This window comes from Lutjanus erythropterus, chromosome 1 (genome assembly GCF_056507025.1).
Source record: "Lutjanus erythropterus isolate fLutEry1 chromosome 1, fLutEry1.hap2, whole genome shotgun sequence".
NCBI lineage: Eukaryota > Metazoa > Chordata > Actinopteri > Lutjaniformes > Lutjanidae > Lutjanus > Lutjanus erythropterus.
Genome location: NC_139317.1, coordinates 44,873,499 through 44,887,952, shown reverse-complemented (window position 1 = coordinate 44,887,952; position 14,454 = coordinate 44,873,499). Strand labels below are relative to the sequence as shown.

At 40.2% G+C, this 14,454-nt stretch overlaps 1 protein-coding gene across 2 annotated transcripts in view; it reads right to left on the bottom strand.

Annotated features, from left to right (window-relative positions):
• adamts17 (ADAM metallopeptidase with thrombospondin type 1 motif, 17) overlaps window positions 1-14,454 on the bottom strand; it is a 188,465-nt gene that overhangs the window by 26,622 nt on the left and 147,389 nt on the right. The window contains exons 16-18 of one of the 2 annotated variants that reach the window (XM_084722188.1): window positions 12,345-12,419; window positions 6,290-6,370; window positions 3,267-3,424 (exon numbers count right to left, since the gene is read on the bottom strand). In XM_084722188.1, the coding sequence (XP_084578314.1) occupies window positions 3,267-3,424; window positions 6,290-6,370; window positions 12,345-12,419 (314 nt within the window). The remainder of the gene's footprint in view (window positions 1-3,266; window positions 3,425-6,289; window positions 6,371-12,344; window positions 12,420-14,454) is intronic. The other variant, XM_084722196.1, reaches the window with a different exon arrangement.

Below are 14,454 nucleotides of genomic sequence, written 5' to 3'. Positions count from 1 at the left end.
ATGGCTCCATTATATTGAGGACGGCGATCGCGTTGTTGGTTTCATGTTCATGGAGATGTTTTGGACAGTCTGGACATTGGCAGCCTAATGAGGAGCTTCATCAGCGCCAACCCGGAGAGGAAAGCCACATTTGGAGTTGTGTGACGCCGGTCAGACACTTTTCTTTTCTAATGCTGCCGCCGCGCAGCACACGGCGCCTTTACACACAGAGTTCAGCACCACAGTGACATGGACAGCAGCCGTGACAAATTGTTTATGGTTGACAAGGTGATCGGCACCATGGACAGTTATACAGACAGATTTTTGCAGTCTTAATTACTGTGCGGGTATTTTTTAATCATTATTATGAATGCAGGGAGTTGCGAGTGCAGCGCAGAGCTTTTTCTTCTCAGCCCCCCCCCCCTGCTGAGAATATGTTCCCACGGCTATGTCTTACACTGGCTGCCCTGTACGTCAGTCAAGTGGCAAATGCCATACTGGGGATGGATGATAGGCTAACATCTAATTTTCTTGTTGAATGGCATGCGATCTACCCACACTACCTTTGCGATCGACCAGTCGATCGCGATCGACGTATTGGGCACCCCTGATCTAGATGGATAAACAGCACTGCAGTCCACAGGAAAAATGTTTTTTTGATTTGGAGTGAACTGTCCCTTTAAAGCACAGACTGTTTGGCTGTTTATACTGCCTATATTGTTTATATTTAATACATATCAAACTGTATAATGTATACTGTATATACATACTGTATTGTATTGTATAAAAATGGATAACTGGTACTTCAAGGTATAAGAAAGTCAAATTATTGGGGACATGGAAGAGCTAGAAAATTTCAATTTATGCACCAGTTCTGTGAGTTTATGAGAAGTCTGGGTGACAATTAGGCAGGAATACCACCCTGCAAAGGAACAAGGCAGTAACTTCCCAGAGTTCAGAACTGAGAAAAATGACTTGAAAATGTTCTTGTTGAGCCAAAATAGTGTCAAGCAGATAATTGGATATGTGGCAGTGATAGAGCTTATTGTTTCTACATATGAATCCTGATTTGCCCTTTGCCCTTTATTTGGAAGTTACTGTATTCTGCTTTGGCGTAGCTTACCATAAAACACTGGGCCAAAAGAGTAACGTCCATTTTATCTTCATCACTTTAGCTTTAAAAAGCAGTATCTAATGTTACAATGGGTTGCTTTGGTTTCTCTGTGGCTTTTTGCAGTTAATGTAATTATCCCTTATTTTCTCCAAAATACAACATTATGTACACATTTCAGAGAAGACATTTGTCCATATGACAAACTATGTCTTAAATGTCACAAAATGTTTATACCTCAAAATGAAGTTATTGCTTTTTTCCCTTGGAGGGCAGAATAGTAAGAGATGGTGAGAGACTCTTATAGAGGCAGTGTGATTTAGTGTCAGACTGGTATTATACATATTGTGTGATTCTGTGGTTTGTTGTGTCTGTTTGTGTGGTTTTGTTATTTTGCTTGTGTTGTAGGGTACTTATCAGTGGATCCCAGAGTATTTTAAGAGGTGCTGGATCTGAAACTCCGTAACCAGCGTGGCATAGTCAATCACAAGCACCCACAGGGAATCTGGCCAATGTGTATATTTTCTGGGCACAAGAGGGACTTTGGCGGCACTGTTTCCCCTTTTGGATTAAAGTAGGGAGAACCGTTTATAATTCAGTTCAATTAAACTTTATTGCCCTGTTCACTCCAAAATCAAAACTTCACATTTCCCCCCTGGCCTGTAGTGTTATTTATCCATCTAGATTTTTTTTGATTCTGCCTTCTCTCAAATATAATGGAACTAAATGGCACTCAACTTGTGGCGCTCGAAGAACCAAAAAAATATGTTTGAAAAATTCAAAACAAGCATCTCTGTCCAAAAATCATGACCCAGTTACTCAAGAGGATCGATAAACCTGCAGTTTCTAGTAGTTCTGGTAGTTTCAACTGCAGAAACAAAGTAGTTTAAGTTATGAAGAAAAATACATAATTGAGAGACGAGCTGACACCTTCAGGATGAAGGGTGAGGATGCATTTCATATTAAAACAATCTGCCGTGATACAAAAATGTTACCAAAAAGTCCTAAGAAGTCAGATATTATGACATATAAACAGCAGATGGGGAGCTGTATTACATCTGCAGGTACGAAAGAGACGAGTCTGATCAGCTTGCCAAAGTTGTGTCCAGTGCAGAAGAAGCGTATAGAGTATTTGAGGAGTTTCAGTCGAAGGAACATGAGAAAACACAGGCTCCACACAGAAAGGACCACAGCTAAGATTTAAACCAGAATCTGACACACACACACACACTGCTATTCAAATAACAGCAATGCCCTATGAAGTCTAAATGGCTTCATTCAAATCAGGTTTTGAAGCAATCAGGTTTGAACTCAAATGACCTGATAACATGCAGATGTTTTCAGTGTCTGAAAATCCATGAAATGCATTTATTGTGTAAGTAGTGAGATATACAACACATCGAAGACGACACTGTTTGTGTTAAATGGACATCCCTGACATGAGGCTCATTAGCTTCCATTACAGCCCAGACCACTGCCTTACAACTATGCCCAATAGTTTAATCAACTGTTCAGCCATTCAGTCTCCAGCTCTGCACGGGGTGACTGTGTGTGGTCTCTTGTGATAGATCAGAAAAAGGATTTTCCTCTGCAGGAGAGAATATATTTCTGGGTAGATAAAGGTATGAAATAAATGCAGATCATGTTCCCACAGCACAAAGTAACGTCTTCAGCTTCCTTTTTGTCTGAGCAACAGTCCAGAGCTTGAATATATTCAATTTACCAAAAAACTGTAAAAAAAAAAAAAACACCCTGCTTCTGGGTCCAATTCCATGTCTCCTGAGTCCTTCAACACTGAATGTCTGCCAGTACATTCAGATCCCATTCTTATATTTACCTAATTGTTGATTAAAAATGTATCTGTAACATTAGAAAAATATGAGTGGCCTTCTAAATTTGGCACACATTATTTTTCAGAAGATATCTGGTCCAAATGCTGAAAGTCCTGGTTTGAAATTCTAAAGTTAATAAGCTTAAATTATTGATCTGACATTAATAAAAGTTTAACTAGGACAATTCCTCTCCTGAAATTGATCTGAAGGTAGGGAAAACAAACCAGTGCATATCTAATTTAGAGTTATTTACAGTCAAAAATATCAAACTGATGAGCCTCTTACACACTAAAGAAGCATTGTGCACAAAGACAGTCAACAGAACAGAGAGATGATGTGTTTACCATCAGGTGTAAAGGAGTCTTAGTGGGTCCCTTGGCAGACATCTTCTCCCACAGTCCTCTTCTAACGTAGCGCACCGTGGTCCCAGCCAGCTCAAACTCTCCTGGAAGTTCGATCTTCCAGTCGCTGTTGATGGACCTCTCGCCGGAGTCCTTCAGGGCTGTGAGGACAACATGGGAGGTCAGAGGTAACATATTCAGGTTAACACCTGGTTGTCTTTGTCCAACAGACACTGATGTGTACGCAGTACATTTTCTGTGTATTTGTAGACTTGAAGTTCATGAAAAGTACTGTTTACAGTGGAGATTCAATAGGGCAGAAGGTGACAACTATATGGTGTCACTTTTATCAAATATCAGCAATTTGAGTGGCCTGAACTTGAAATGGCTACAAATTCACTTTGTCTACTGTAGTGTATACTTCCAGTACTTGCACAGCCACTTCTGTGGTGATTTACTTAATGAATAGTTAAGCATTATGGGAAGTGAACTCATTTACTCCCATGTCTGTATATTAGATAGAGTTGGAGTCGCAATGTGGTGAGCTTAGCTTAGTATAAGAGCTTAAAGCAGGGAAAAACAACAGAAATGCACATACCAACAGCTCTAAAGCTCTTAAATGAACACTTTACATCATGTATCTTTTATCAGCACACTGTGGAGTTAGAAATGGAAAAAAGAGTCCTAGGCAGTTTTGGTGTGTGTGTGTTGACACCGCCCCTAAAAAATTGAAAAGGTTCCAGACTAATTCACATTTGTGAATGTGCAAATTAGTCCGGTGATGCCAAGCTAGCAAGACCTGCGAGTGTCCTTTGAATCAGATGTTTGGGAACAGTTCAGGGTCCTGGTCAAACATTCAAATGCTCATTTGACGGAGTCACCCAGATGAAAAGAAATTTGTCCTTGTGCATTTTTTTTCTCCCCTCTGGCTGTACACAAGTTGGACTGAACCTAAACTGTGATACAATACTAGTATTAAAAAATGATGATACTTGATACCACAGAAAAAAAGAAATAAAGTCCTACTCAGACAGAATAGGACAGTTTTTTTTCCTTTTTTTTTTTTTAAAGATTAACAGCCCACAGCGCTCACAATATGCTGATACAGAAGAGTCTCTGAACACTGTCTGGTTTTGCTGCAAGTCAAATTTTGAGCAGGATGATAAATACTGAACTGAGGTCTTAAATTAGGTCATTTTTAGTTAGTTTTGGTACTTTCAATACTATGAAATGTTAATATTGTACGGGTTTTAAACACATGATTTGAAAGAAGTATTGATACTTTGATATTTTTGACAACCACAGTGATTTTAGGGGGAGCTCTGTGCTAGAACCATTTCCTGCATAACATCAGGTGAAGTGACATAAGTCTTGTGAGCACATTCAGTTTGTCAGGTTTGGTACCATTGTGATCTAAACTAAACCTGGTACTCACCAACTATTGCAAACTGTGCGATAGACAGAGATGCTACACGGAGGTGCTGGTGGATGTATAAACTGTTTTTTTGGATGGATTTGTCATATGTGTTAAACTGGTCAAATGCTGAATGACCTTTTTTTGTTAAACTGAAAAGAAAAAGATCATTCTGGAGTGATCGGAGCAGTTTGCTTCTTCAGCTCTGGCTGATCTGCTAAAAGAACCCTTGAGGTGGATTGTGGGTACTCTGAAGCCCCAGCCAAATGACTACCTCAGCACATGTCCAGAGTGGTGCACTCCACTCTGTCACACTGTGTGGAGTTGGGCTTTATATTAAGTTGGAAGAAACTGTAGTTTACTCCTTTGACATCAGGAGTAAGAATTTGAGTTGAGTCAAAAACAACAGAATGTTTGTTGTCTAATCAAACCTCAACAACTTGTGAGTGTGGTCCACGAAAACATGAACAGAACTACAAAAATAAGAGCCCAAAAGGGCTTAAGGATTTATACAATTTCAAGGCCCCAAGCCAGAAATGGTGGTCATATCTGTGGTGCAAAATTCTGCAGTCAGAGGCAGGGCTGTAATGTTTGATGTCTTCATGCCAAACTGTCATGGTCCAGCTCACACTGACGCACTCAGACCACACATGGACTGATGCATGTAATGAAGAGAGTTCACAAGTCTAAGTTTTGCAGAGAATTCCACCAGTCTTGGATCTGGTCGGGCTAATCACAACCGTTTACTTAATATGGAGCAGGTTCTATATGATTATTCAAGAGGATGTCACTGGTCTGGATTTGAAAAGTCACATGTACTGCTATGACTGGTTATAGTTCCATCCAGTTGCGTCCAGTTAGCAACATCCCAGACTCCCGAAACACCAATCAGACTGTCAGAATAGGCAGTGCTGATTAAATGTGGATCAAGATTCTGTTCTGTAATTCTCACCTCAAATGTTTTCAGAAACATTTTTAGTGTACTGTTTAGCTGTAATACATGACAGGTTGTTCCATAATTTTGTGTCCTGCTTGAAAATGGACCAAGCAATGCTATGTCACACAATTGGTTGCCCTGATTGGTTGTAGGTCTATCTAATTGCGTCCAGAGGCACTTTGGTCTGTCTGTGTTGATAACGCCCCTTGAAAACTGAAAACTAACAGAGAGGTTTGAATGTGCAAATTAGTCCAGTGATGCCAAGCTAGCAAGACTTGCGAGTGTCCTTTAAATCAGTTGTTTGGGAACAATTCAGGGTCCTGGTCAAACATTCAAATACTCATTAGATGCTGTCATCCAGATAAAAAGAAATTTATCCTTATGCCTTTGTTTTTTTGTTTTTGTTTTTTTTTACTGCTGTAGTGAAGTTGGACCAAAACTTGACTCCTAAACCAGAGTATGAACTGAACCATGGACAATATTAGCGTAAAAGATGTCACATGGCACACTCCTAGTACTAGTACTAAAGTAGTAGTGTGTAGGCACTGTAGTAATGCTGTATCACACTGGCAATAGGTGCCAAAAACAGTACTGAGTTTGTGAGAATGTCTGGAAGTTAGCAGTTATTGTCCTCAAGGACTGTAAGGACACCCTGTACAACATATGCATCATTACCCAGGAAGCTGTGTGAGGGTTTGTCCTCCACCACTTTGATCCTCCTGGCTCCTGCAGGGATAACCACAGCCTCGATGTAGCCTGAGAGAGAGAGAGACAGAAAGATGAGGTGAAAACACATTCAGAGACAGACAGAGAACAGGGCACCACACGTCCACAGAACTTTTTAATGCTGTGGGATCAAAAAGGAACTGAGTGCAAAAGTCAGACAAATTTAAATGAGCTGGGTGCATCAGTGCTGTGTGGATCTTTTGTCTGACTTTTGAAAACAGATTCAGAGACACACGGAGGTAGACAGAGAGACAGGGACAGGCTGGTGGCCTCTGTGTGTGAGTATCAGAGATGCTATGCACAACTGAATTCCATCCCTCTGACTAACAACTATATTTATATTCATATTTATATTTTTGCATGGTTTTATTACATTTTTTCTCCCCTTTTAGTGGGCCATACTGCTGTTTTTGTCCTTCATTACTGTTCATTTCAGTTCTGAATAATTTGAACAATGAGAGTACCTCCTTTATCATTACCATGTCCAAATAGTAGACTTTATTACAGAGACAAGTATTTTTACTGTCACACAACCAGCCACCAGCCCATCCCCACACACTGCACACCTCTGTTCTACATGCTGGGCATCATTTCAGTACAAAGCAGCTCAGCCTGATAGGAACTATTGTACCAGTGACTGTGTCTTCAGTGTTTTCAGGTTCATCATACAGTAAAAATAAAACCACATGACTGTACAGAAAATTATAGAAAAGCACATGAAGGACTTGTAACATTGCTTTTTTTTAAAAAAACTCCCATTTGATTTTTGTCACTTTAGCCATCGTTCATGAACATAGAGCCTACATTACAGCATTGTGGTAGTGAAACAGAAATTTTATCACATCTGAAATACCCATTATAATCCTCCACTGCATTTTTAAAAATGCACGTAACTTCAGTGGCATATTGCTGCCACACCAGAAAAAGAAAAACAGCTCAGTATCACCTTATTACATACATTACCAATGTATGATATGTGTATCTAAATACATTCCCAATCTTTGTTGTAGCTGGATTTCCTTGTGGTAGTTTCCATCATATTTTTGTGTAGATTGAGACTTTGAGGAGGAGCCCCTCTTTTTCTGCTCCCTGTCTATCCTAGTGCTTTGACTTTTGAAAAATAGATGAAAACACTTTGTAAGAACAATAACATTTATGTTATGTGATACTGATCTGTTTTTCTTTTTCTAGCTTGGCACCAATATGCTTTCCTACCTAACTGCATCAAAATAAAATAGATCAAAACTGAACTTAAAAGTAGTATGGACAATCTAGTTCTGATCTCAATTTCCATCTTTGTTCTCACTTCCAAATAATGTGAGTAAATAGGGACTTTTCAGCTGATTAAAGCACATCTCAGGACTGTGTGGGTGACTACAGACTGCTGACATCTCCTACACCCTGGTAGTTTGTTGCGCCTGTTACTGTGCCGCAAACTCACACCTTTATCCGTCTTATTAATACATTTTGCTTGTTTACAGTTTGTTTGCACATTAGCTTTGACTCATATCACTTCATGTCCATGCTGTAAATGTCAGAAATGATGCTGATGAGAAAAAAATACCAACATGGTCTCAGTCTCAACTCATCAAATATGGCAGCTTAGTCAGTGGCCCTACACCTACGAAGACACTGTAGGTGCCCCTCCAGCATCTGTTTTGGAAGTGTAGGTCTCTGCAGTAAAATTAACAATAATAAATACAACTTGGTAGACATGAAGTAGTATTAGAATGAAGTTCTATTAGCGATCCTTTTAATAACAGCATTAATTTACCATTTCTAATATCTACTCTAATCACTGGCACTACAATATCATACAGTTTCTTACATTCCTGTGTTTAATTTTTATATTTAAAAGATAATTAATCCTACCACACAACACAACAGAGTGGTACCATACAAATATAATATAAAGCATCCATACTTTATAAGTCAAAAAAGAAACTGTACCTCCATTTTACTTCTTTCCTCAGGCTGTGAGACTCCATGATTTTCTGCTTTTGTGTTATTTATCCACCCATTGGGTAGATATCATTTTCTTGTGTATTGTTTTTTTTTATGTGAGCAGCATAAAGAGAACTACAACTAACATCTCATGATACAACTCTGTGTTGTAAAATGATCTATTAATAAGAATTAGGTTGCATATAAAAGAAAACAATGCACTCATCAAACAAGTGTTTGAAATTATGGTCCCGCCTCTCACTAGGCAGAAAGACAATCATACTTGAGGACGATGGGGGAGCACTTGGGGTGGCCAGTTAGATTTCAGGGGTGGCCAGTGCCCCTCAGCATGTGACGTAATATCGGGGAGTATATAACTGCAATCTCAGCTCTCTGCAGCCATTGTATGTTTTTTCACGTGCTTTTGTTAACAGCTCCTTAATTTCAGGCCGTCAAGCGATGGGCACAGAGCAACAAACCAACCTGAAGTTTCTGGTCTGGGGAAAACTTTGTGAGAAGCACTTAGAATGCTGCAGCAAGTGTATGGAGATGAGACCACATCACGCTCACGGGTTTTCGAGCAGCACAAGAGGTTCAAAGAGGGACGCAAGGACATGGAAGACGACCCCAGGAGTGGGAGACCTTCAACGAGCAGGAATGAGGCCAGCGTTGAGCGTGTGAGGCAGGTGGTGTGTTGCGATCGTCGGTTGACTGTTTGACTGATCGCAAGTGAGCTGGGCATGAACCACGACAGCGTCTGGAAGATTATCACAGAAGATTTGGGCATGCAGAAGATCTGCGCGAAGATGGTGCCGAAGCTGATGAACGATGACCAGAAAGAGCGGCGCATGCAGGTGTGTCAGGACATCCTCAAGTGTCTTGTAATCTTCCAGCTTCTGACAGAGGTTTCCACAGACCAGAAACTCCAGGTTGGTTTGTTGCTCTGTGCCCATCACTAGACGGCCTGAAATTAAGGAGCTGTTAACAAAAGCACGTGAAAAAATATACAATGACTGCAGAGAGCTGAGGTTACAGTTATATACTCCCCGATATTACGTCACATGCTGACACGACCCGCTAATCCCTACCTCACTCATAGCTCACACAGCACACTAAGTCCTGTTACTTTTCTGACAAAGTCACGCTACTTCCACCTTTGATTCAGACAGAGAAGTCATACTTCAGATGGCCGTTTAAGGTCTTTGTCAGTTAAATGCTGGACAGTCTTGTAAAATGTTTAGTGTAACTAACAGAAATAATCGCTGAAACTACAAAAAATCTGATTGGAAATAAAAAAAATCCTCTCCTTTAATACAAGGAAGAAAGATTAACAACTTGAATAGAATGGATGTTTCCAGATGGCAGCAAATTGGTTGCATAGTGTTCCAGAATACATTCAGTATTTTGTTTCTGCATCTTCAACAAGGCAAATCTGAGCTGCTTTGTATCTGGTACACAATCATGCCCAACATTTTTACACAGTACAGTATTTCACAGTTACAGACACCAAAATGACTCCATACTTACCAACACATCCCCTGAGCTTTAGAGTCCTTCAAACACACAGCACACTGTTACACACTGTGAGGACACGGGTCTTCTGGCTGACAGCCAGTTTTTGGTGAAATCAAACACACACACACACACTGACAAGACAACAGCAAAAATTTTGTCAAATGAACCCAAAGGATGAAATGCAAATAACCTCAAAAGGCTGAATGTGTAAATTTGAATCATCCTCCACCATGATGTCTTCATCACATGACAAGGCAGATCTCAGGTCATGTCACAGTCTTTTTGTGCTTGGTGTAACACAATATTGGGTTGTGCCTATATAGGAACCCCAGACCTGCGTTTTTTGTGCTTTTTGTCCCAAAGCAGATCTTAAATGGACAGTTCATCCTCTAATCAAAAACTACATATTTTCCTCTGGCCCATAGTGCACTTCACTCTCTACTTTTTTGTTTGTTTGGTGTGAATTGTTGAGTTTTGGAGATATTGGCTGTAGAGATGTCTGCCTTCTCTTCAGTATGATCGGAATAAATGGCACTAGATCTATGGTGCTCAAAGCACCAAAAAGAAAAAAAATCATTTGAAAAACTCAACAACAGTTTCTCTTTCCAGACATCATGACCCAGTTTATCAAGATAATTCACTGACTTTGTTTTGTGCAGTTTCGTGTAGGAACTACTTTTCCTGGAGTAGAATCTACTGGAACTATTTTATTTCTATTGGAAAGAAAGTAGTTCCTACATAAAACTGCCTGCAACAAGGTATTTGGATTATCTTGAGCAAATGGGTCATAGTTTTTGGAAAGAGACACTGGTTTTGAATTTTTCAAACGTATTGTTTGGTGTTATCTAGTCCCATTATACTGGACAGAAGGCAGACATCTCTAAGGCTGATATCTCCAAAACTCTGCAACTCACACATCTACGTGGATGAATACAACTATGCACATTGAAGAAACATGTTCAAATCTTGCAAGACGCTCACAAATCCAGGGTTCCAATTTAGACACAATCACAATAGTGAGTATCCTCAGCTAGAAGGTGGGCCTTTAAATTTAAAAAGCACAGACATTCAGGAAAGGCACTCTGCATCAAAAAATGCTACAGAAAGTGAAACATACAAAAGTGACAACACTTTTGCTCATGTAAAAGTGTTGTTTTGATACCTAACAGTGTCCTGCCTCGCAACAGTCCTCTTCTAGCCTCCGACATGTCTGGATAGGCCACTCAGCCATCATGTAATTGGTTTACTTATAATGTAGTATACAAATCAGGCTCAGAAATGATCTGATCGGCCTCACTTCTGACAACCTTAACCCTAATCCAACAACCAATCTAAAGTAGATCTGGGAGCAGGAAATTGGTGCATCAATACCTGACAACCAACGGAACCATATTCTTGACCTAGTGCACTTTTCTGTGTGTGTGTGTGTGTGTGTGCCAGGCATGGCTTCTTGCAGTGGAAGGTTCCTTTTTGAGCACATTAAACGAACGCCTGATTGGCAAAAATTTACCCAGATACCAGTGAAAGTTGCAAAAGGTGCAAACAGTCACCCACTAACCATACTCACATGTTTTGGTCTTAAATTAACTGGCATGAAATATTTAATATACTTAGGACAGTTTTTGGCTTGAACCTCAACCCTGAATCAACACAAACAAACTATAAATACAGACTAAATAATAAATTTAAACTCTGCAGTCCATGCAAAATATTAGATATTATAATTATATATTGGAGTGCCTGGATTGACTCCTGTTTATCCATGTTTCTGCAGGATGTGTGGACATTAGTTAGTTAGTCTTACATCTATTTGTAAAAAAAGCCTTTCTATAGGTGAGGAAACAGAATCTCTACATGTGCAGACGTGGTATTTGCATTTCAAGGGGTTTGCATTCATGACACAAAATTTTGTGAGCCCCGGCTGAAACTGATCCTGCGCAGATCTTTTCTGAGATTTTGGGCAAACTCATATCCACAATGAACAAACACACCACTCCCTCCTGAAAGCCCGACCAGCTGTATCCACCAGCCCTCCACCACCCTGCCCGTCCAGCTATGGTTAGATACAGCCTGCTGTGGGCTCACCTGGGTTTACCAGCAACACGTCTGACGTTTTAAGAAGCAAACGCCAAATGTTGAAGTATGACATTTTATACAACACTGTGAATGTCGGACTTGTAACATTTCTAACGCATCATTACAGACCACTGTTTTCCTCCTCCGCTGTTACTCCGCCGCTTGGCAGGAGCAGCAGGGAGAAGGAAACACCTTGGATGAAAGGAATGCGTCCCTGGAATACCTCACGGCTGGGTTATGGGGTAACTGGGTCAAACAGATGGTTATGTAACTGTAACCGAGCTTTTTTTTTTTTTTTTTTTTTTTTTTTTTTGAAAAGGTTCAGACTGCACCTCCCAGAGGAGCCCACAGATAACTGCTTCTCTAATCTACCTACAGTAAAACACTCCAGGCAATGCAGGAAACACACACACACACACACACACAAACACACCACACACACACACCACACACAGTGCATGCATCTTACATGAGAAACACTTGGGGACAGCTCTGGGTTTAGCCATCACACAGGTAGATACCCTCTTACACTGCCTAGTGGTGACTGGAGGACAAGACAAGGAGGTGGAACGGAGGTCACATGTCCTGTGGACCACACCGGCATGTGCATGCACGTGTGCACACACACACACCAACACACACAACCTCCCATCCCTGTTACTATCCCCTTCTCTGACTCAGATTGTGGTGTGGTGGAGACACTGGAGAGAGACTGGCTGATTATTGGTTCATTTATCAGGGTCCACAGATTCTGTCACAGTGGCTGCTGCAACATAACCCAAATTATGCCTGATCGCTGTGGGCCAAACCAAACGTGATGAAGAATTACAAAGTGCAAAGAGAGTGATGATGAGGAGCTGTGTGTGCTTTAATTCTGTGTGATACCCACTCCAACCAGGAGCTGTAAATCCACTGTCTGACAGTGCAACAGCCTCAAAACCTAAAATAATAAAATAGGACATTTAATTATGTCTTATGCAGAAGGTGGAAAGTATTTAGCCCATTTACACAATGTACCATGTCCTGCTTTTGAGTTTGTGATGCTGTGAAAAGTATTTCACACATAAAACTACCATTTGTATTATGAATCTACTTTTTGAACATGTTCACACTCCCTACACATCAAACAGAGCAGCGTGGTCAGTGTCCCTAACCTTCAAACTAAGATCACCTATAAGTTCACCTCTAGCATCATTTTTAGACTCGCCCCTTTAGCATTACGTCTGATGTGCCCTCGAAGTCAGGTGATGTAGTATAAGGAGGAGGGCTTGCAATTATTTTGACTGAAATTGCGATTATGATATGTGATAAGATTAGTGGAAAGGATCATTTTTCATTGCAATTTTTCTTTCATCTGGAGAACAAGATTTTTAGGCCAGGTCATCTCTGCAGCACTACAGGACCTTGTTATTTTTGCTTTTTTTAAAAAATGTGATTTGGTTTTGATTCTACCATTTGGATATTGCACTTGGCCATACTGCGATTTTATTGCGATTAATTGTGCAGCCCTAATAAAAAGCAAGACATTCTGCATATGGAGGAGGTGGGGTGCAAAGGACTTTGACCAAGGAGACAGGGGTTTGTGTCCCGTGTGAAACCAAAAGTCAATGTTGACTTCTTTTTAACTTGTGTCATGTATGTGTGTTACGTACGTTTTGTAACATATAAGTTATGTTAACTATTTTGACTCAAACCACCACTTGGTTGGGCAAGTGGGTCAGAAATCTATTTGCCCAAAGTCAAGTCACTTGCCTTTGTACAAATTGGTTTATGTATTAGTGGTTGCTGAATAACAACAAAGACTAAAGTTAATTCTGTTTAATCTAAAACTGCAGTGTCTATAAAAATGTTGATCCCAGTTGTGCAAAGCTCATGGTGGTGTCTTTAAATGTCTCTTGTCGGCTGAAAATCCAAAGATTTTCAGTTGAATATGATAATAAACAAAGACAATTGGGGAATCTCCATATTTAATAGACTGAAAACAGCATTTTCTGACATTTTTGCATTAAAAGTTACTTTCATGATTCATCAAAATAGTTTTACTCCTTTTTACCACTATTTAAGCAAGTGAGTTGCCAGATTTACTTTCACACCATACCTGGGCAAGCAGACAAACCTTATTGTTTAGCCCTGACCATTATCTTTTCCTAAATCTAATTGAATAGTTTTGTTGCCTAAACGAGACTGTATGAAACATGGACGTAGTCTTTGTAACAGGTTTCACTGTGGGGTTCTCATTGTGGTAGTTCTGACATCTCCATCTTGGCGGCCAGCCTCCAGTGATGGCACCAGTTTGTTAGTCGGCGCGGGCACACATTTAATTATGCATGACTTTAAGCCTTCATATATTTTAAACAGATGAGTTATACAAAAATTCAGCTCTGTACTGTTGTCATGAATAGAGAAATTATTCACAGAGACCAAAATCATTTTTGTCTCAGGCTGTCAGCATGTTTATTTCTGCTGTAAAGTTGGACATTTTCATATGGGGTCTATGGGCATTGACTCTCTTCTGGAGAAGAGAAGAAGAACTGCTGTTCTGACTAGTCTGCACTGGCTTCATCTTTCTACCCCTGAGG